Here is a 23,230-nt window from a genome sequence, read left to right as displayed (position 1 = left end):
AAAATCCATGGACATATATCCGCCCCCTTTCATAACAAGTATGATGACGTAGGAGGCAGAATTGGAGTATTAGTACATGTATAACATGCAAATTGCTACACTTGATCCAATTAGACCTGCCGGGAGGATCAAATGGGCTCATTCAATTACATATGTAAACACACATAAAATATGAAGGGATAAAACAATATAGAGTGTTATTTTTATTTTTAGAAATGATCTATGGAGGCTAATAATTGTAACAGCACAAGTGCTCTCACATGCAAAGAAAAGAAAACACAAACAAAAAGATTTTAAAAAAAAGAAACTTTATATTCTGGGGGGATATTTTAATAATAGCACCAATAAGCAAAAAAAAAAAAAATATATCCCATTTATTGCAGAATAGAAACAATTCTGTTTTTTTTTTATTAAATGTACCATCTTTAATTAAAAAACATTAGAAAAATGCAAAAACTACAAGGCATGAAATGATTACATGCGATTACAGTAAACGTCATCAAATTCTGAGCGTTGTTTTCTGTTGTGTTGTGACACGTCGAAGGTTGTTTGTTATGACGATTCACATACAGTACAAGGACGGTGCTCTTTTAATGCAGAGAAAATGCACACAGACACACGCGCGCACACACACACACGCACACACACACACACAGACACACGATTTCTTCCTTTAGAGGGAGTCAACGCCGTGTTGAGCGCTGAACTCTTGGAAGTCCTCTGGAATGGTGTCTGACAAGGGGGGAAAAAATAACATTTGGTTTGCTTATCAGAAACCGGCTTACTGGAATTCACATATTGGTAACGGGACACATTTTATTTAAGATGAGATCGAGGGCAGAAAAGCAACAGAGCACTGCAGCAAATTGGAGACTTTGGAGTATAATACATTCGAGTCCAGGGCAGAGCACGTGTTTTATTTTGCCTTTCCTAGCCGTGTCTCCTTAAATGTTACAATGACGAATGGAGGGTTAGCTAAAATGATAACTTCAGCATACTCTGGATTGCGAGCCACTTTGCTGCAGAGATCAGTTTTCAATTGCTGCCCTTAAGCTCCCCCTCACTGTTAGTATATCTGGTTTCAATAGATGGAGTTGACGCAATGCAGTTTTCCACATGAAACGTCAAAAACGTCCACAGTCTCCACTTTGCTGCAGAGCTCTGTTATCTTGCAGACCTCATTCTCCTCTTGGATAAAATATGTCTTCTTACTGGGGAATAAATACAGGGGAGCCTTGTTGTCCTCTATTGTTGTTGCTTTTCAGTACTAAACCTTTTGTCCAAAACACCACAGTCTCCGCTTTGCGGCAGAGCTACTTTGGCTTGTGGCCCTCAGTCTCCTCTTGGATAAAATGTGTCTCATTACTGAGGAATAAGTACAGAGGAGCCTCCTTGTCCTCTATTGTTGTTTTTTTTTGTCAGTACTAAACTTTTTTTCTCCCCCCCACAAACCACAGTCGGCACTTTGCTGCAGAGCTATGTTTTCTTGTTGCCCTCAGTCTCCTCTGGAATAAAATGTTGTCACTTTACCAAAATTCACATCGCGACAAGAAAATGCCCGACTGCAACTTCAAGGACAACACAATGCTCACCGTTGCAGCGGTATCTCAAGTTGGACCAAATGATATTTTCTTGCGAGAAGCAGAAGACGCCGAGTCTGCCCCCCCTCATGGTCGTGTCGATGGTCACGCCCGAGTCGGCCACCAGCTCGGATCCCTCGTAGAAGCGAGCCCTGTCGTGACCCGGGGAAGATGGATTCTGAATAGGGGTCTTCTTGAGGAAATTCAACGCGAGGGAGATACGAGTCGGACCGCCCGGGAAATCACGCTGTGAACTGCACTTAATTATATTGAGCTCTGTTGCTAACCAAAACAGCAGCAGCCACTAGCGCACCAATGCGGTCGCGCAGATTAATTCAAGTGTTGGGACTGTGCTGCACTTTACCTGATGTATCCAACCTGCGGGCGGTGCTGCAGGTACCAGCGGTAGGACACTTTATCCTTCCAGCCCACGTTACGGGGGTCCTTCCACAGGAGGCGCACCTGGTCTTGGGTGTCCCCGGTGTGCCACAAGGAGTTCCTCAGATGCTCCCCGGGTCCAGATCGGGATTTGACTGCCTGGTAAAGAGAGAGAGAGAGAGAGAAAGAAAGGTGTGGTAGAAATAGTTTTTTAAAGAACTTGAGATGACAGTATCTGCAAACACAGCAGTAGTCTCGTCATGACCGGTACGGTTAACAAACGTTTTGTTGCCTAACTAACCGACCGACCGACCAGCCCCAAAAAGCACTAACCTTGAGCTGTATGCCGGGCTCGGCCACGGCTCGGAACGGCGTGGCCTGCCAATATGTCTGCTCCGTCTGCTTCCACATGACCACGTAGAAGGACGACGAGTCCTGGTAGCCGAAGATGAAGCCGGCGTAATCGTCGTCCGTCACCGTGTTGACGTGAAACGTCCCTTCGAAGTCCACGCCGCTGAAGGCCGTGTAACCTAACGCCGGCAACACATGGGAAGTCGTTTTCTTGTTTTTGGAACTCTGAAGACGTTTCACTTCGGGGAAGACTGTCTTACCCACAGCCAGACCCGGATCGCTGTTCATGGTCTGGACGATTTCCATTCCCTGAGGGAGGAACAAAAATTTGCTCAAAATCTTCATCTGATAGGTTTTCCCATACAAGACACTGGTCACTGTTATGTTCGGATTGTGTTGACATTTGTTGCCGTTGTAACTTCTTTATTTATTGTATTATCCTTTTATGATAAGAGTGGTTAATAGCTGGTTAGTTTTGATTGAGCACTGATTTTAGAGTGTTCTTACCTGGTTGAGGACCACCCAGTTGGGGTCAATCTGAGCGTCGCCCTCAGGATCCAGCACCACCGTCTGGAAGGCCCTAAAGTCGGTCAGCGTCACCTCTGCGTTTTCGGGGCAGTTGTCGATCTGGTCGACAATTTTGTCCTGGTCGAAGTCGGATTCGCAAATGTCGCCCACGCCGTCGTCTGAAGGGCGAAAAAAAACAAACCAATCCACTGGACATTTATTTATTGAATTCGATTTCTTTGATTTAGTTTTTCTCCTTTTTGGTGCGACAATGGCGCTTCATCACCGCCCTGTAATTTTGACGCTCATTTAGAAGCACTTTGTCCTGCCTGCATCTTTCCCAGAATCTGTCACGACAGGATGGCTTATTCGATGAGGGGGACAGATGCCATTACTGTGTGCGCGCGGGCGCGCGCGCGCGTGTGTGTGTGTGTGCGTGTGCGCGTGTGTGTGTGCAAGCTGCAGTATAATTGCCATTTGCTTAGTTGCATGTCTCGACGGCTGTTCTTTCTTTCTTTTCTTTTCTTCTTTGAATGAAGAGTTTTTTAAATTAGTAACTGATTTTTCATTTTTTTAAAATCTTTTTTCAAGTCTTTAAAAATAAAACGGACCATGCTGACTATTTGGGATATTTTTGGTCAGATATTTTCTTTCCCGTGTAACGTTTTAGTTTTAAAATGTTATTCTCTTATTAATTTCGATTGTTTAAATGATGCACAGTTTTCTGCCAGGAGTTATTAATACATATTTTTGTATGTATTTTTAAAAATCCTGACTAGTAAGATTTATATTTTATATTAAAATTGAAATCTGAAAAATAATTTTGATGAAAACATTTCAACCTTTTTTTTTTAGTTGTTGGCTATTTTATTGTGGATTATTGATCCATTAACCCCGACCTTTACATTTCTTTTATAGTTAGAATTTTTGATAATAGTGTGCATATTTTTCCATATTTAGATTGAATGTATATCTTTAATAATATTGTAGGTTGTATACTTTTCTACAAGGAATGATTTAAAAAACATTTGCTATTACATTATTTATCCATTGACCTTAACTAGTTATTTTTAATTCATATTTTTATATGATTTCAGGCATTTTTTCCCCGACATAACATTTGACTTTACAATGGAATTTTTTACACTTTATACAATCTTTTCTTTAATATTATTTAATTTAATATATTGCATGTTTCATACTTTCCCTGCACGGAGTATCTTTTTTACTCTTGCAATTTTATATCAAATCAATTATTCTTTAATCCTTACTGTAGTGACATTGACTGTTAATGTACGATCTTTACTTGACATTTTGTATGATTTTTGCAGCCGACCCTCCAGTCTCCTTTTCTGCTCTTCAGAATCTGAGCCTTGAGACAAAGCATGTGTCATAAGTGTGTGCAAATAAAAGACCTCTTGCCAAAGCCGGAAATTGCTCTTAATGTCACCTGATAAAAGATTGCACCCCATGCCAGTGTGTGTGTGTGTGTGTGTGTGCGCGCGTGTGTGTGGATGTTTGGCTGTCACACTGAGAGCCCAAATTGCTCGTGACGATCATTTCAGGGAAAGCGACATGACCCGCGCCTCCGTCATCACCGAAGATCGTTTGACCGCGTGGCTACGTACTGTTGTCGTCCGTCTGCTCCGGGTTGGGAACCAGCCTGCAGTTGTCCGGTCCGGGCGGGATGACGTCCGGGATGCCGTCGTTGTCGTCGTCGTCGTCGCACTCGTCGCCCAGGCCGTCTTTGTCGGTGTCCAACTGCGAGCTGTTGATCACGAAGGGGCAGTTGTCCTTGGTGTCCTGGTGGCCGTCGCCGTCGCTACACGGCAGAAGACGTGTTTTTGTTTTTATTCGAATAATTAACAATACATTAGAGCTGTGATTTTCAAAGTGTGGTACACGAGTGCTACGCAGGCTCCCTCGAGTGCGACGTGAAAGAATTAAGTGCAGTTCAGTTGTATTTAACTTTTTAAGTTGAATGCACCGTTTCGTTTTTGATGAGTGCAGCCTAAAACGCTATTCCATTTCAATATTGGTCTTGTGGTAGAAATGCGTGTGAATGATTGGAATGAGGATGTAACTGTAGGCTGTAGAAAACTGTAGTGACAAATTGAATTTTGTCAAATGTGGTAAATAGTTCGAATGTCTTAAATTAGATGAAGAATCCGTTGGCAAATGTGTAAGAAGGAGGTAAATATGAAAGAAATAGCTATAGAAGTCGGAATGGTTTAATGGTGTCAATATGTAAAATCTTTGTCAATTTGTAAAATGTGAACATTTTGAGAATGTGATAACTAGTGCTGGAAATATCCTGAAAGAGTCGAGCAGTGTGAAGTTGGAATGGCTTGAATCAGTCGAAAAATGTGGAAGGAGGTCAACATGTAAAAATGTCTCCAAAGTTGGGAATGTTCTTGCGATAAGTGTAGAATTCTGAACAAGTGGGAACTACTGGGATGTGTCATCTTGTTCCCGAGATGTCCTTGGATTTACCTGTCCTGGTTTGTGTCACACGAGTCGCCCACAAGGTCGTTGTCAACGTCAGACTGAAAGTAGAGTGCAAGAGTGTTAAATTCTGCCCGCATATATAACCTGTTTGGAAATATGCTATTTATAAGTAATGCAGAGCTGTGAGTCATTTTTTCAAAGAATCGTGCAAAAATAAACTCCTCTTATCATTTTTTTGGGTGGCATTTTTAAAGTAATTTCCTGAATGTGTTTACCCCTCGCAATATCCATTTTGTAGTTACTACAGGTTTTTATAGCTAATACAGAGCAGTGATTCATTTGCAAAAATGAATCCGAATAAACAAATGTATTTCATTAACCTTTTAGTGGCATTTTAAAAGTGATTTCCTTCTTGTGTGTCTGTTATTCCTTGCTGATTTTGTAAATAATACAGAGTGGTCACATGAGCCGCTGACCTGGTTCGGGTTGGGGATGTCGGGGCAGCTGTCGCACGCGTCCCCCACGCCGTCGCCATCGCGGTCCAGCTGGTCTCGGTTCTGGACGTACTGGCAGTTGTCGAGGAAGTTCTTGAGGCCTGATGATGATCGGGCCCGCCCAATCAATCAATCAATCATGAGTGTCACATTTATTCTCACATTCACATTCTACGCCCTAAAAGAATTGTTTTTCAAATTGTATGTGTTTTGTGCATTAATTTGAACTCAACATAAAAAAAAAAAAGTTTCCCTAATTTATATTGTATGTTTTCACACTTTTCTGCACGAGTTGTTTATTATTATTATTATTTAAAATTAATCTGAAAATGTTTATTAAAATAAAGGAACCATACTGGTATACTTATTTTTAAAATGTATTTCTGATATTCCGACTGTATATATTTTTTAATTACTGTATATACCTTTTACACATCATTGATTTGCTTCAATATATTGTTTCTTTTACTCACGTAATACAACCCCAATTCCAATGAAGTTGGGACATTGTGTTAAACAAATAAAAACACAATACAATGATTTGCAAATCACGCTCAACCTATATTTAATTGAATACGCTACAAAGACAAGCTATTTCCTGTTCAAACTGATAAGCTTTATTGTTTTTAGCGAATAATCATTCAATATCTTGTCTTCGTAGTGTATTCAATTAAATATAGGTTAAACATGATTTGAAAATCATTGTATTCTGTTTTTATTTAACGTCCCAACTCCATTGGAATTGGGGTTGCATTATAAACAAATTATCTAGCTGCCAAAACTCCTCCATAAGAACTGTTACATTTTTCTCCAAATATTATTGATTTTTCTCTGCAGTGTGACGTTTTTTGTGTGTTTTGATTGGGAATTTTACATATATTTTTTTATTTCACCCAAAAACGACAATACGGACTAATAAATTATTCTTATTATTTCTATTTTGTCCTGATTGTTTTTTTTGCATATATTTTTGAATGTGACCTATTTTTTCAAATGTTTTACTTTTACTCTGAGTTTACATAAAATTGAAGCACCATTTCTATTTCTATTTGGATTTTGATTGAAATTATATATATATTTATTGTACATCATATAGATGTTTTATTTTATGAATTATTATTATTATTATCTTAAAGCAATAACACAACTTGAAAAAGGTGTGCTATTTGTCATTTGGGCACTAGGGCGCGCTGTTGCACTTCACTTTAAGCACTCTTTGTCCGCTTGTCATTTCCGAGTGAATTCTTGCATGGTGGCAGCATCAGCGCCATAAAGGTCAAAGAGAAGCAATGGAGGTGAAGTACTTCCAATGCCGCGGGGCTTCCAGGATGTAATCATGATGTTCACTTTGGGGTCAGACGAGGCAGATGGGCCAATACAGTCCTGATGCCACGTGAAAGCTAAAATTAGACCAATGCTGCTTATACAACTCGGACGTCATCGTCGGCGGTGACGTCGCTCGTCTCACTTCTACATGCTCCACTGGTTCTCAAACTGGTGTCCGGGAGATTTGCAATAAGGAAATAAATGATGATGTCGTATCATTTTTTTTTTTTTTTTTTAAAGTGCATACGCCTACATATGTGGACTTCTGCACCAATAAACATACTAAACCAATTAACCAATTATTCCTCCCTACCTTAGCTTTGGGCCAGATTAACTAATTAAATGTAACAGAGTAGAGTACATCATTGAATTACAAAACGTATGGAAATGTAAGCCATGACATTACTGGGAGAAAATCGGTCACAAAAGTTGTTTTTGTTCTTTTATTTTATATCACTTCCTTCCACGAAAGCCAACATCTGTGATTGGCTCTCTCTGATCATGTGCCATTCTGCGGGAGTCTCAAACGTGACACATTTTCCCAAATATGACGTAGAAGTGCCACCTATTGGTGCAATGTTTGAGTTTGACTCAGATTTTTTTTTACTTAAAATAGACACTGGAGGCGTTTTCCCAATATAGCCACCAAATGACTGGACTTTTCTAAACTAGCTCCTCTCTGTTCACCAATCAGCTTGTGCCAATTTATACATATGTAATTACATTTTGGTTCCTTTCTATTAAACAGGTCATGAATATGTATGTCAAACATTAAAAAAAAAGAAGTCATTCTTATGGCATTTAGGGGTACACATACTAGATGCATTTAAATTGGCGTTAGAATTATGAAGGGGTTCTTGGAAAACCCCCCGTTTGAGAATCCCCCGCGTACCGTCTCCGTCGATGTCGTCGTCGCAGGCGTCGCCTTTGCCGTCGCCGTCCGTGTCTCTCTGGTCCGGGTTCTCCACCAGACGGCAGTTGTCGCAGGCGTCGCCGTGTGTGTCCTTGTCGCTGTTTCTCTGGTCCACGTTGGGCTTCAACCAGCAGTTGTCCTGAAACCCAAAGCAGACGAAGTTGCGTCGGTCCAACGAAACAGACGAGAAGCGTTTTGCGTCGAAAACATCGGGAAAGCCGACCTGCTCGTTGGGAATGCCGTCGCCGTCCGCGTCGTCGTCGCAGGCGTCTCCTCGGCCGTCCCGGTCGGCGTCCTCTTGGCCGGAGTTTGGAACGAAGACGCAGTTGTCCTGTAGAGTCGCAATCAAACTTTATTATTTTTTTTTCATCCAAAACAGGAAGAACATTTGTTTTTGTTAGTTAGCTAGGTAGGAAGATAGATAGGTAGGTGGTAACAAGATAGGTAGGTAGGTTCTGTAGCTATTTACATAGCTGGGTAAGTCAGTAGGTACGTTGTCAGTTAGTCCATCAGTTAGTTAGTTGGTCATTCAGTCAGCCTTAACCTAAGGCTTAGTTAAGCGGGTAGGTATACTGTCCACAGTTAGTTTCTCGGTCAGCCAGTCCATCTCTGTCGGTAGGACTGTTAGTTTGTTGGTCGGTCGTTAGATAGGCGGGCATTTAGGTAGTAGATAGGTAGGTTGTCGGTGAGTCAGTTAGTCCATCGGTGTCTGTTACTTGGTCAGTCAGCCAGTCAGGTCGGTAGGTACAGTAGGTAGGTATGCCAGTAGTTTGCCAGAGAGTTAGTCAAGTATGTTTGAATAGCCCCTTAATCACAAAAGAGTCTCCAAGGGCTTCACGGGCCCACAGTTGACAAAGATTGATGGCCAGTCCATCTGTTGGTCGGTCAGTAGGTCGCTTTGCTACGTAGGTTGATAGTTTGTCGGTAAGTCAGTCAGTCATTCAGCCGGCCAATCGGTCTATTAATTGGTTGGTCGATCAGTCAGTTTGGGAGGTAGGTAGGTGGGTAGATAGTTTGTCAGTTCGTCTGTCAATGAGTTAGTTGTGTGGTCAGTCGGTCATAATCCCAGACTTAAGTAGTTAGGTAGGTAGTTAGTTAGGTAGTGATTCAGCGCATCTGTCAGTTAGTTATTTTGTTCATCAGTCAGTCGGTCGGTCTGTCTGATATTTGATGAGGTAGGTAGGTAGGTAGGTAGTTTGGTAGGTTGTCACTCAGACAGTCCGTCTGTTAGTTAGTTGGGTGGATGGTCCTTCGGTCGGTCGGCCGTAACCCGAGACTTAAAATTACCTTTTTACACGAGGGGTCCTTACACTTGAGTTTCTCGTCGGGATATCCGTCTATGTCGGTGTCCTTTCCGCACAGGAATCCGTTTCCAGCCCAGCCGATTCCACACTGAGAGCACCGCAAACGAACAAGAGTTAGCATGTCCGCCGCTGACGATATGGATTACGTTCATATGAAATACGTTCACGGGCGAGCGAGCCGAGATGGCACCTGGCAGGAGACAGAGCCGTCCCTCTTGGCCACGCAGTGCGCGTTGACGTCGCAAGGGTTGGTCAGGCTGTTACCGCAGCTGATCTCGGGCTCGCAGCCTTTCACCTGGTCGCCCGTGAAGCCCGTCTTGCAGCTGCCGCAGTGGTAGGAGCCCTGTGGAGCCCGCAACACATCTGCTCACGCGGCTGCTGCGGCGCAACGCACCGCGGCGGCCACGTGAGGCCTCACCTCCGAGTTGTGACAGATGGAATTGGCCGCACAGCCGCCGTTGTTTGGTCCTTTGCATTCGTCGATGTCATCGCACACCTGAAAGAGAACGCAAATTGCAGGACAGTTTATCATCCGCTATGAGGTTGACCTCCACCGAGGCCCAGCGAGCCTAAACGTGCCTGCCGTACTTGGTAATGTGTACTACAAAAATATTTTCTTCAAAGTCCCATCTGCTACCTACCTACTAATCAAATTAAAAAAATATATATACAGTCGCAGGTCTACCTATGATGGCATCACCTACCTGTTTGTTGGTTTGGGCGAACAGCTCTCCTACGCCCTCTATTGGCAGGCCAGTGTAGCCCAGCGGGCAAGCGTCGCAGCGGAAGCCCGGTGCGGTGTTCACGCACTTTACCCCGGGGAAGCAAGGCTTGAACTGGCACTGCGAGAAATTATGCGCACCACTGTACTGTGAAGACCATGAACCACATATAAAATACCTAACATGACGTAACTACGGTATAACATACCATAATCTAGAGGAAACATTAACATAACGCACAACACCGTGTAGTCTAATGTATTAACGTGTTATACAAAGTAATGCCACCTCACGCAATGTAAGCCAACGTAACGGAATGTACTAACTAACAACAATCAATACAAAATACAAAAGACAGGACATGACCTAACATACGATTATACATGCACAACATGAACATAATGTATAACATAATATATTTTAATGTAGCATAACATATTGTAATGCTACATAATGTAACAACATAAAGGAATGCAACACAATCTAACGCAGTGTATTGTAACATAATATAATACTGATACCTAAGATTAAAACTGACATACGATATATAACAATGAAATAATAAAGCAATGTAATCTAACATAACGCAACACGAAACTGACAATTATCAATCGATTTGTATGTAACATAAACGTAATCTATCATGTAATGTGATGCAACGTCACAAAAAGATATATAATGTAATGCAATATAATAATGATATATAAGATCATAATAATGCAGCAAAACGCAATATAACCGAACATAATGCAATGGAACGAACAACGATGATACGTACAGTAAAAAGACCGAACGTGATGTAGCCAAATGTCATCTACCGTATTTCAAGATAGTAAGCTAACACAAAGTTACTTACATGATCATTACGTACAAATTTCACTTTCGACCTTGCATTTAAACTGTCAATTGTGTGAGGTTAATTAAGGGGTCACTGACGCTTTATAGTGATAATTTATGTCATTCATCATCTGTGTCAAGTCACCTTCAACCCGCTCCGTGCGTTTTCATTCAAATCAAATCCCATTCAACTGGCGGCGTCCTTGTAAACAACGCATATTTTAATGAACTGAAATGTTAATTTTCCTCGCCGTACATACGGCACAGCTCCTAATTGTTCTGGCTCGGCACACATGCAATATTCATAAGCGGGCGCACAAAAAGCCGACTGGGTTTTTATTTATTCAAGGTCGAGGTCAAGGGCTGCTCATTTGCATCGTTTCCACGGCACGCAACGAAAGGTGACCGCGATAAGATACCTCGTCCACATCGTCGCAGTTGAAGCCGTCTCCCGTGTAGCCGTCGGGACAAGGCCCGCACTCCACGCCGTCCGCCGTTTCCCGGCACGTGCCGTCGCGGAAACACACGCCGGGGCCGCACCTCGGCTTCACCGCTTCGGTCCCGCCCAGACCTTCGGAAGACAACCACCGCGGGTGTAACCGCCACAATTTAACACCGCAAGTCGACGGTTGTTGGCGACGGTCTTACCGCAGGCCTGACACTCGGAGATGGTGTTGGTGAGGAAGGAGGTTTCTTTCACCTGCAAAGCCTCAGCTTAGCTCAACTAGCGACGGGTCCAATGGGGCCGTTAAGGAGAAGTTCTTACCTGCTGGATGAGGATGTCTTTCAGCTCGTTGAGCACCTTGGTCAACTCCATCATCTGATTGGATAGCTGCTTGGTGTTGACGCCTAAAGGCGAGATCACGTTTGAGAAGCCGTCAAGTGATAAATTGGGGTTGGGGTTAGATTGAGGTTTAGGGGGTGTCAAGCGACAAAATGCTAACTCTTTAGTAGACAAGAGACGGGGCAGGCACTTTGAGAACAATGAGAGATTCAATTTCATAAAAACTAGGAGATATTGCAAATAAATCTGATGGCTGCGTCTAAGAAGTGTCTTCTTTGGGCATATACACACATAAACAGACAACGTGCTTTCTCTCACAGCACAGTTTCTTAACTTCGCACGAAATCCAAAGGATTATGAAGTTATCATTAACATAGGATACATTTGATAAGTGTGAAGAGGGTTAGGTTCGGGATTAGATGTTACAGGTTCGAGGTGAGGTTGGAGGGTTAAGAGTTGGGGTTTAGGATAAGGAGTTAGGTTTGGGGTTAAGGTTAGAATCAGGGTTTGTGTTAGGCCTGGTACACACGTGAGGGATTTCAAATCTTAAAAGATTTGTTTATCTGTTCCAGACCCCACGCATGAAGATACAAAAATCATTTGCTTGGACTGTATGAGTGGTGTGCTCTGATAATCTCCACACACAAAAACACATACATGAAGATTCTGTTAATTATTGAACAAGTTTGATATTTAAGATTGTTGGTCCGTTTCAGAACCTATTATTGGGACAAATGAACTCTAAACACACCTCGGACCACAGGCTCATTTTAGAGGGTAATCTTATAAAACATAAGATAGTCTGGTGTTTGTCGTCCTCGGTCGAGAAGGGGCAAAATCGTGTCAAAAACAACTCGGTTAATTTTATGTGTGTACCAGGCCTTAGGTATTCAAAGTGAGGGCTCGGGCTCGGGTTAGGGTTGGGGTTATGTTTATTTCATCACTTTACCCAAGGTTTGCACAGAGTCTCTTTGCTGAAAATGGCAGTCTTGCAATGAAGCAACGTTCTCAAAGGTGTCTCCGACCACCAGCTTAAGCTCATGTAAGCCCTCCTGTTGAAGTATATTTGTGAGCCACCAGGAAACCACCCATAATCATTCTTTTGGGTGTTGAGGGGGGGGTCACCTACTTGATCTTTGTTCAACATGGTCTTCAGCTCCACCATTCCGTAGCCGGCTGGCAAACCCTGGAAGGCGGCGGGGAGATCCCGCACTGTCTCCACCAGCTTGCAGTCCAGATGCAGCTCCACCCCACCCGGACCACCCGGCTGCTGAAGACCCCTCAGGTGGAACAACAGTTTGTGGACGTCGCCGTCTGCCAGCGCCAGATTGTTGAAGGTCACCGAGCTCGTCCTCTTGTCGGTGCGCAGGTAGCGCAACACGGCTAAGGGAGGGCAACAGCAATCGGGATAGCGTAAACGTGACAGCATGAATAAGATGAAACTAGAAGAAAGCCATCATGTGAAAAGCATGATGGGAGTAATGCACGCGACAGAGTGGATGCAGCACCATCTGCTATGTACGACATAACAACGATCAATACGTGACATCATACGGGATATGACGTGATCCAATGGAACCTAATGTACAGCGGTGCCTTGACGTACGAGCGGTGTTGCGGACGAACTAATTACGTGTAACAAGATTGCGTGATTTGTGTGTAATGCAAAAAAAACATTTTTATGTACGCACATTTCATCTTGTTTTGGTCCAGTTTAAAATTTGTGTAAAGAACAAATATGTGGTTCCTTCCAAAATTCCAGAATACTGATCTATGTTTTTTTTTTTTTAATGGAATTTTTCAAGATTTTTGCTTTGACTTGCAAGTTGAGATGTGAGCGCTAGCTTGTACTTTTTTTTGGATGAACTGCTCACTATTTGCTAAACTGCTGCTCATTGTGAACCGAGTTGAATTGAGTTCGCTGGCACCATACAGCGCTCTTATCTCAAGTGCGAGCTCACAAGTCAAAGCAAAGAAATGGGACGAATGACGGCGCGTATCTCAAAACACCGCGGGTCAGGTCGCTCGTGTCTCAAGGCACCACTGTATGTGTATTGTAACATAATACAATGTAACAAATATTTCTAACACATGGCGATTCCAGCCATCACCTCTCAAGTGTTTTGGTGCTGTTTGGCCCGAGAACTCATTTATTTCCTTGCACTGGGACATCAGAAATGTAAACTTGTGCAGATTTAAAAGGGACTTTTCTGCATGTCTTCACATATTAAAACACAAACAAAACAAAACAAAAAACAGTATATAAAAGAGATATATGGAAATAAGTAGCATTACATTTCTGTCCGTGTAAGCCGTTTGCCCGGAGACAACATCAGCATTAAAGGTTTATATGATAATTAAAGTCACAAAGGGCATCCATGTGTGCTTGATCGCGGTTATGTAATGCTTATTCAGCGCACTGATTCATTTATGATGTGCGCCGCAGTAAAGTTGGCACATTTGCATTAATAAACACGCCATCAATGCTTATTTCTGAATGGTTACAAACTGCTAAAATGCCAGATTTTTTGTGTGTGTCTGCATTATAAATATATTATATATATTCTTTTACAATTACCTATATTAATAGCTACAGCCGTAAATATACAAACTACGATCCCCTAATACTTTAAGCGCATTTCAAACTCATCTTGCAACATTACCCTTAAATATAAGCCTTATAAATTATTTTATTTTAAAAATTGCACCGCAGGTGCACGTGTCCTGTAACTTCCACTATCAACCCAGGCTAAACTTAGCTCCACCCTAACATACAAAGGTTGTCTCTCACTTGAGATGTATCACTTCAACTTACAGTGATGCTTTGCGATCCGAGTTTCATTTGTTCCGTGACCATGCCAGTTCACTGCCACCATACAGCGCTCAAATCTCAGGTTTGCAATCGCAAATAATTCTTAAGTTGGTTTACTCGTATCTCAAGGCACACTGTATTTCCCTGACACGAAGATAGTACTTTCCTATATAGACAGGGCGTTGGCTACATCTTGTGGCATTTCAGAAACAGCACAAAATAATGCAAAAGGGTGAGCTTTTCAGCTAACAGCTGAGGGTGGCTTTTTTTTTTGGGTGGAGAAAAAGAAAAAAAAGTAAAATAGGAGAATTTCTGAATGACGGACAGCAAATATGCAGGGGATTCCTGTATACCTTTGTTGAGTTTGCCCATCACGGTGAACTCAAAGTACTTGCTGTTGTCCCGCGGGTTGTACAGGCCGAACACGGTGGTGCCGGTCTTGGGCTGCAGTTTGAAGGAGGCCAGGATGAAGGCCTCGTTGGCCCCCTGATCGGCCAGACCGCCCTGCAGCAGATCGGGCAGGCAGTCGGGCGAGGTCAGCAGATCATACACTGTTGATGACGATAAAAAAAAAAAAAAAACAAGAAAAGATGACGTGAGATAAATGCAGTTTGAGATTCTTGTTTGTTGAATCTGAATGAGTTTTTTCTTATTTTTCAAAAACATTCAAAAATGACTCGGACAGCTACGCAATTAGGCTAACGATAATTGTTTTCAGAAAAATAGCACGACCGCGATAAGTGAACTGCGATATCCGGGGGGGGGTGCATCTAACAAACCAGGAGAGAACGCTGTCGCTCCAAGTCCAAGAAAAGACATTTGACATGTGATGGCGTGTGATTCACTTCTAAATATGCATGCGAGGAGACATTTTCAGGCCCGTAGTGGTGAAAATAGCAGACGGAGTACACTTGAGCTCACAGTTTATCCTTTAATAATGTGTTTTAGGAGCGGGCCAAGCCACTCGAGGATGTGGGGTAGGCGTGCGTGTGTGTGTGTGTGTGTGTGTGTGGGCCGCCATCTGCACACATCATTAATGCATAAGCAGCCGAAAAGCAGACGGCGGAGGCCCTTTATCGCCAGCCGCCAAAATTGCCCCCAAATGCTCCCCAAAATTGTCCCTTAACCCTGCTTTTCTCGCGCCTCATTGCCACCCAAACTAAGCGAACTGCCGATTGCGCCGTTTTCACGAGATAATTTTTTTTTTATCCATGAATGTTACAAAAAAAAAAAATCTAATTTGTTGAATTGTTTAGCCTGTTGCAAATTTTGAAGGAATTTGTACAAAAAAGGCACTGAAATTAGTAAAAGAAAAAAACAATACATTTTGTCCAACTGTTACAAGGGAAGTTCTATTTAACTTTTTTTTCTCGGACCGTATTATTCACTCTTATCCACTGGTACATTTGATACATAATATTTCAATTCCTTAACACAATGACAGATAATTGTGAACAAAGACCTTTGTTTCTGACTGACACACATGATGATTCACCCACGTGTCAAAGGAGGACTTACTTAATGTCAGATTTTTTTTTATTTTTTTTTTACCTTAAGTATAGGTAGCCGGTACCGTCAGCCACGTCACGTGTACCTTGAAATAATGATAATATCTAAATATTTAAGCATGAATGCCACAAAAACTAGAAATATTCATCCATTCATTGTCTTTACCGCTTTTCCTCACGAGGGTCGCGGGCATGCTGGAGCCTATCCCAGCTATCTTCGGGCGAGAGGCTGGGGTAGACCACCTTGAACTGGTCGCCAGCCAATCGCAGGACAAAAGTAGAAATATATGGGTGTAAATATATATATATATATATATATATATATATATATATATATATATATATATATATAAAGCCTGGAGAGTCAATAAAGGGTTTACAACGGCCACAGTTTAACCCAGGAGATGATTACTGCCATTTCCATAATTTCGTGTGGGAAAAAGATTAAAAAAAAAAAAAGAAAAATGGATGTCAAAAGGCCTCACCTTTGAGGGTCCACTGTGTGTTTTTTTTTTTTTTTTTTTTTATCTCTGATGAGAGTGTTGCATCACGTGCTTGTAATTACATCAAAAAGAATGCGCAATTTAGCGAGAAGTGATAGAATAGTAAAAATGCTTGCAAGTTTGGTCCAGGCGCACGAAGTCTTTGTTCCGCAGCCAAAAAGTCAGCTTGAGCGTTATTAACGACAGCTCGCAGTGAGGCATCAATATTCATTCATTAACATCACACACGGAATGAATGATTTCACATGAAACGATCCCGATTCGAGGCCGGCGGATTCCGAGAGGGGAATGATGGACGACGCCGACTTGTTTATTGGACTTGATGGACTTTTCATCAGCTGGCTTAATGGACGCCTTAAAGGTGGCCCATCATTGACTCGGGGGAATTTGTAAGCAAAATGATCAACTGTAAAATCTTCTGCAACCTCAGCTTGACTTGTGCGCCTTTCGTCTTAAAGTACCGCAAAATTCCTGTTCAAAATGGTCAAATATGAAACTGAAATTGTCTGCATTAAAATATTGGCCTTCGCTAGGAGTAATTGTTTGCTGCTCAGAAAACTGTGGCGCTGACAATTGTAAATGTTAAACCTGTTGAACATTTATGATCAATCAGTCGTGATTCTCCTCCCCCAAACCGGATGTCTGTGGAAGTACCAAATCTGACCTGTGAGAGGCAGCATGGGGCATCAAAACTCACAGAAAACACAATGAAGAAGAAAGTAGTAATCGACGAAGAAATCGAAGAAGCGAGGCTCACTCTGAGTTACTACATTGCGGTTGCAAACTCTTCACCTTGTCTTTTGAATTTGTGGTGAATGACCAGTTGCGCCTCCTTTTGTGTTAGGCAACAGCGCGGCTCAGCGAGCTTCCTGATTGGTTATTGTTCCTTTTCACACCTCAATCGGAGTCAGTGTGGACCTCGGCGGTGACGTTTGCAATTTTCGGCCTGACCGTTTTCCGAGCAGATCGTGGAGGAAAAAAAAAAAAATCAATCTTAACACACTCCAACCCAGGATAATCGCTCAGGATAATCTTTTCAGAGACACACGATGATCGCGCCTTTGCTGATGATGGTGATGAGCAAAAGGCGTGAATCTTGCTCAAATTGGCCTGATTATCACAATGTGTGCACCCTACTTAATTGGGGATAGTTCCATTTACCCTCACAATCACAGAGTCCGTGATGACCACATCAAAGGATTTGGGATTCTTAATATTGAACATGAACATGTTTAACATTTAGGAGTGTTGTCCCCAAACGTTTCCGGGGAGGGAAAATCCCTCTCAACACACCTCACACCACAGGGTAATCTTTTATTTATTTATTTATTCTTTTTAAGCATATGACAATCCGATCTTTGCAGGCTTTTAACGCAAGGGGTGGGGAGGAACGCAAACATTTGGCCTGATTTACCACATGAGTGTACAGCACTTATTTGGCAACAGTTGTGTTTCATGTCACCATCAAATGCAAAAATGTGGCACGATTGTCGGTATGTGTGTCTGTTTAGATGTAAACAGCAAATTTTCTCTCCTGCAGGCTGGGTTTTTCGCGTGTGTGTGTGTGTGTGTGTGACCTGCATGGTCACTATCAGATTGCAGCTGATCACTTCCATGTGTGCAACTGAGCCGGGAGCAAATGTTTAAATTTAAAAAAACAAAAAACAAAAACAAAAACAATAGCTCCCAGATTCACTGCAGCTGGGAGATTTGAAACTCTGAGGAATTTGTTTCACTTTTCACACATCATGTATAATTCCTTGTGTGTTGGTCGGGCCTTCATATCATATTCCTTTTTTTTTTTTTTTTCCTCCGGGCCTCTGCTTCATCCATAATGCAGTGAAATCAAACAAAAGAGGGTTCGAGTACACGCCGGCGGAGCGACTCGACCTTTCTTTGCCGTCACGTAGAAATTGAGGCTGTTAAAATCAAATCAAAGGTAACACGAGGCTAGCTTGTAAATGATTGATCACTCACCTAAAGCCTGGGCTCTCACGTATGTGCAGAGTTGTAGCAGAAGCTGCGAGGCCACGATCGCCGCGCTCCACCGGCCCATGTTGTCGGCGTCCCGCGTCCAACTGCGCTCACAAGTGTCTGAGGGAAGCTGGCGAGTGGGGTCCTACCGAGGAAGGGAGGGAGGGAGGGAGGGAGGAGGAGCGTTAGGGAAAAGTAGAACTCCAAAGTTTTTTGTTTTCCACCAAGACCACCACATGCGCAGAAGGAGTGAGTGGACTCAAGTCCACGCCGGCGGCTCGGCCTCGGGTTTGACTGCGGTCGCGGGTGTTTAGGCTGCTTGCACTCTGTTCCTGGAAAACATAGTCCGTATCCCTTGACAGCTCACACATGTTGCCCCCCCCCCACCTCCTCCCCCATTCACCAGTCCATCCCATTGGGAAAAGTCCGAAAATGAGGCCAGGTCTTAACAAGACCGCCTCCAGGTCGACAGGAAGTTTGGCAAAGGTGAAAAGTCTCAGAGGACGTTGACTTAAGACTTTTTTTTTTTTTTAAACTGAAGACACAAAACTAATGTACGCAGTTAAACTGGTCCATGCCAAAGCTTGAATGTCACGTCACATGTACAGTACAAGAAATTGTTTTTTTTACCATTGAAGCAAATTGAAAGGCCATGAATCCGCTCCAGCACCCCCAGAAAAGCCACACATTTTTTTTTGTTATCTGTTTACCTGTCACCTGTGTGCTTTGTGTGTCTCTGCGTGTGAGTGTCCGCTCAGAGATGCCAACCTCCAAAAAATTCACTTCCAGAACAATTTGGCCAAATTTGTCTGAATTTCCATCTTTTCAAAATGTTGTCAAGAACATTACCGTGGTACAGTCGAAATCGTAATCGTTAATACATGACGGCTTTAACAGTTGTCATTTTAATGTTTTTATTACGTCCACTTTGTAATGGCAGACACAGTTGCAGCCTGAATCAAAGTATGAGATTTCGACATGCCATCATCCAAAAAATATGTGTCTCTGTATTAATTCACCTTTGACAATTCTGTCCCGCTGATCAATTAGGTGTGCAAATGCAACACAAAAAACTCACGTCCCTGGATCTGTAAACGCGTAGATGATGTCTCCAGCAGAAAAATAAACAGTAGAAGAAGGTGAGTCAGAGTTTCCTACACATCTGCCACAGGTGTTCTGTGTGGGAAGCTCAAAAATGTCTTTTGTTTGGGTCTCGTGTTCAGGAATTTGGCTTCTGGGTCAATGATGATGGAACCCTCAAGAGGGTCTGGGATGAGGTCATTAAAAAGCGACACACACACGCGCTTGTTACGGCAGCCGCTGTAAACCACACTGACAACCTGAGTAATACTCGCTAGGAGAAAAGACAGGACAGATGTTTACACTGTGCGCGAACGTCTGGCAGATAATCACACTTTTACACATGATGTCCAAAAAGGAGAAGAGGAGAGAGAACATTTATTTACATTAGAGGCAAGAAGACACTCCCCGCCGCCGCCCCCCCCCCCCCCCCCCCCACTAATATAAAGCAAGGCGAATCCGTACGGGGCCGGACTATTTAAAGCAACAGTAGTTTGACCTCAAAATAACAGCTGCCAAACTCACGATGTACCGTTGGCTCGACATAAGGAGAAAAATGTTAATATCGAGTGCCTGGTCTTCTTAGCGTTTGGCATTTAAATAATCAGTTTCAGGGTCTGACCGTTGCCATCATTAGCCGTTTCTTTAACTACAACTGTGTGTGTGTGTGTCGTGTGTGTTTGGGGGGGGGGGGGAGGAATCGACGTGGGAACCGACATCGACTTGGATGCCCCCTACAGCCATTAGAAAGTAGCCGCCCGTTACTTTCTGTTTAGGCCCACCTTCTTTCGTGTCACAAAAAAGCTAAAGAAAAAGCCCAGAAAAGAGGATAGCGATTCTACTCTACTACTACTACTTTTGCTTCCAGTCACATCTTTGAAGGTTATTAAAACACTGACTGCGTGGACGTTTAGCACAAAGCAGTGGTGACGTTAAGCAGATATATGACCTCTTCCCGGGATGTATTTTCCTACAAATCAGCACTTTTCCGAGGGACAGAAGCTGGTACGGCGCAGCTTGACGTGACCGCTGGGCCCGCGGTCGTTCCCCGGCGCTCGCAAACCCTGCGGGACGCCAGGGTCTTGCGAGCGTCGTACCTGAGGGAGATTACGTAATAGCCGCCAGTCAGCGACTTTTTTTTTGTGGTACCAAACACACAACTGGAGGAGACCACAAATTACAGCGTTCCTTTTTGTACCAGACTAAACGCTGGAGACAAACCGCGATTTAAAGTTTTACTGGAACAGCCTTACAAAAGCATTCATGAGGGTGGGCGGACCTCCACGAAGCCTTCAACGTTTGTCACCTGTTAATCCAGACTCTTTATATCTCAAAATTCATTCAAATACGACCCAATCTGGTGACAGCCTGATTAGTGAGATGTGACGGCTATAAATGGGATTTGGCACGCTGCATTTACACTGCTGCCAAGTGGGCAATCTGGATCAGATCTGGTTCAAATTTTATTTGGCTCTTAAATGTGCATTGACAAGCACGTTTTGCTGGAGGCCAAAACGGATTTTAAAGTGACATGATTCATTTAAAATACATGTTATACATATTATGCGTTGATGTAAAATGTACATATTTGATAATATTGTAAACTACAGGAATTTGGGGGAAATTTTAATTCTCATCTAGATTCGATAGTAAAAGTATTTTTTAGCTTGTACAATTACTTAATTAATTTTTTTATTTATAATAAAGATTTTAATGTATGTTCAGTCAAAAAATACAATAAAAACAAATAAATAAAATAAAATAAAATAATAATAAATTTAAAATAAAACATACCAACTACAGGATCCTGATCAAGACAAAAATAAAATTAGATTAAAAAATGAAGTAAAGACACAATTATAGATAGAATGAAATACAATAATACAATTAAAACAAACATTCAATTAAATGTCAAATTAATAAAAATTTGATACAAATTAAATATAAAATATCTAAATGGGACAATAATATTGCATTAGAATAAAAAATAAATTAATCAAATAAAAAGTACAGAATGCTGATTAAGATAAGAGTTTAAAAATATAAATCAAATAGAATAAGAATACATAAAATAAAACAGAAATATGAATTATGATTCAAGCAGAAAGAAAAAAATTACATACATAAGCAAAAATAAAACATGACAAATTAAATCAAGTCAAGTTAAAAAAATAAAAGTACAAATATAATAGATATCAAATGGGGCACTGAAAGTGTAATCGTGCATTCGCACATGCCGCGTGGATTCAGTTCACACCTTTCGCTCTGTGTCAGTTGGGATCGCCTCCAGCTCCTTGCCACCCTGAACAAGATAAGGGGTGTAGAAAATGGATGATGAATAAAACCTCAATGCCAATAAAATAAATAAAAAATAAAACCAAATTAAAGAGTGCTGCAAAGAACAAAGAATATCACTACGTTTATCAATCTAATCCTCTGGCCTTCACATCACGTCTGCCGAATCACTCAAAATGTCTGCGGCTGGTGAAACACAAAACCCATCTTCTTGCAATTCTTGGAAAACGCCAATGAGGTCCGGAGATTGATGGGAATGGGCGACGCTATTCTCTGGCGTAAAAGGTATTACCCCCCGCCCCCCCCCCCCGCCCCCAAAAAAGTGTTTTTTGCCGTTTTGCAATGGCGCTATCACTGGCTGATGGGTTGACCATGTGTGTGCTCTCCATCCATCCGTCACGCTTAAGCGAAACGCCTCCGTCTCCCCACTTCTCAAGTACACCTGCATGTAAACTAAAGCACGCTAAATCATCTGACCGAGTCGCATGGGAATCCACTTTGGTCTCTTTTTCGACACCTTCACCTTCTTTGTCAACGCCGCGGCTTATTGACTTATTTTGCCTAGCAACACAAGGGAGAAGTCCAGCAGACAAAAAAAAAAGTTTGAACATGGAGTAGAACAACACAAGCACTGTGCACCAGTGATTCTTCTACCAGGTGGCGTCTGTACGGCACATGCTCGCTTGTCGGGATCTAAGAAAATGTGCTGAGCCAGCGCGTTGCGTGCGCCTTCACGCTCCAACAACGTCCGCGTCGCATCTCCGATATGCTCACTTTAGCACATGTGGCTCGCTCGCACGCTTCCTGCTCAAAGGCTCACTGTACGCCGTCGTAAAAGGACGCACTCCCACAGAGTAAAATACGATAGCTAATACCAAATTTAGCCCACGCGTGGACCCGACTGTTTGAAGCGCTCATATCCTGGAGGCTTCAAACGAGGTGTTACAGCAAATACTACAGTGAGCCCTTGCCGATTAACAAACTCCCCAACATACAATTTTTTTTCCTGTAGAACCTAACTGACAAATATTTGCTGAAAAACTCATCATCCGCGAAGTTTTGGTGACGTGTTAGAGGAGCTGATAGCCGGCCAACCTCACAGTGAACAGCGGCGTGATGGAAGATTCCAGTAGAGTTCGAGTAGATAGGCAGTGGACAACAGAGCAAGCAGAGTGGTAAACATCTCAAGATGATGCAGAGAAAGGTCTGAATGGCTTTTGGTAGTAGTGGAATTTAACAGTTGATCAGCTGGTGAACATAAATTACAGCCCAACTCAAGATTTAAAAAATCCTTTGCGATGATGTATTTCAGAAATTGGAGTAGTTTTGTATCAGTGAGGTCAAAAAATGTAATAAAACTGCTCATAGGAAGAAAACAAAAACGAAAAAAAAACTTAAATAAAAAATTAAAATC

The 23,230-nt window shown here is 42.4% G+C and overlaps 1 protein-coding gene across 1 annotated transcript; it reads right to left on the bottom strand.

Annotated features, from left to right (window-relative positions):
• Positions 1-330: 330 nt before the first annotated feature.
• Positions 331-18,544, bottom strand: thbs4b (thrombospondin 4b). Its single transcript, XM_061697694.1, has 22 exons — positions 18,445-18,544; positions 14,810-15,007; positions 12,774-13,027; positions 12,594-12,696; positions 11,627-11,709; positions 11,509-11,560; positions 11,280-11,431; positions 10,006-10,143; positions 9,720-9,797; positions 9,492-9,644; positions 9,285-9,389; positions 8,221-8,328; positions 7,977-8,136; positions 5,741-5,859; positions 5,310-5,362; positions 4,445-4,638; positions 2,817-2,995; positions 2,570-2,618; positions 2,292-2,488; positions 1,945-2,117; positions 1,593-1,732; positions 331-732 (listed from the first exon to the last, which is right to left on the bottom strand). Exons 1-22 carry the CDS (start codon positions 18,521-18,523, stop codon positions 674-676), a joined length of 2,826 nt encoding a protein of 941 aa, XP_061553678.1. The 5' UTR covers positions 18,524-18,544; the 3' UTR covers positions 331-673.
• Positions 18,545-23,230: the final 4,686 nt, after the last annotated feature.

This window comes from Phycodurus eques, chromosome 15 (assembly GCF_024500275.1).
Source record: "Phycodurus eques isolate BA_2022a chromosome 15, UOR_Pequ_1.1, whole genome shotgun sequence".
In the NCBI taxonomy this organism is placed as follows: domain Eukaryota; kingdom Metazoa; phylum Chordata; class Actinopteri; order Syngnathiformes; family Syngnathidae; genus Phycodurus; species Phycodurus eques.
Note: the sequence above shows the minus strand (reverse complement) of the source record. Positions and strands in the feature narration are given on the sequence as shown.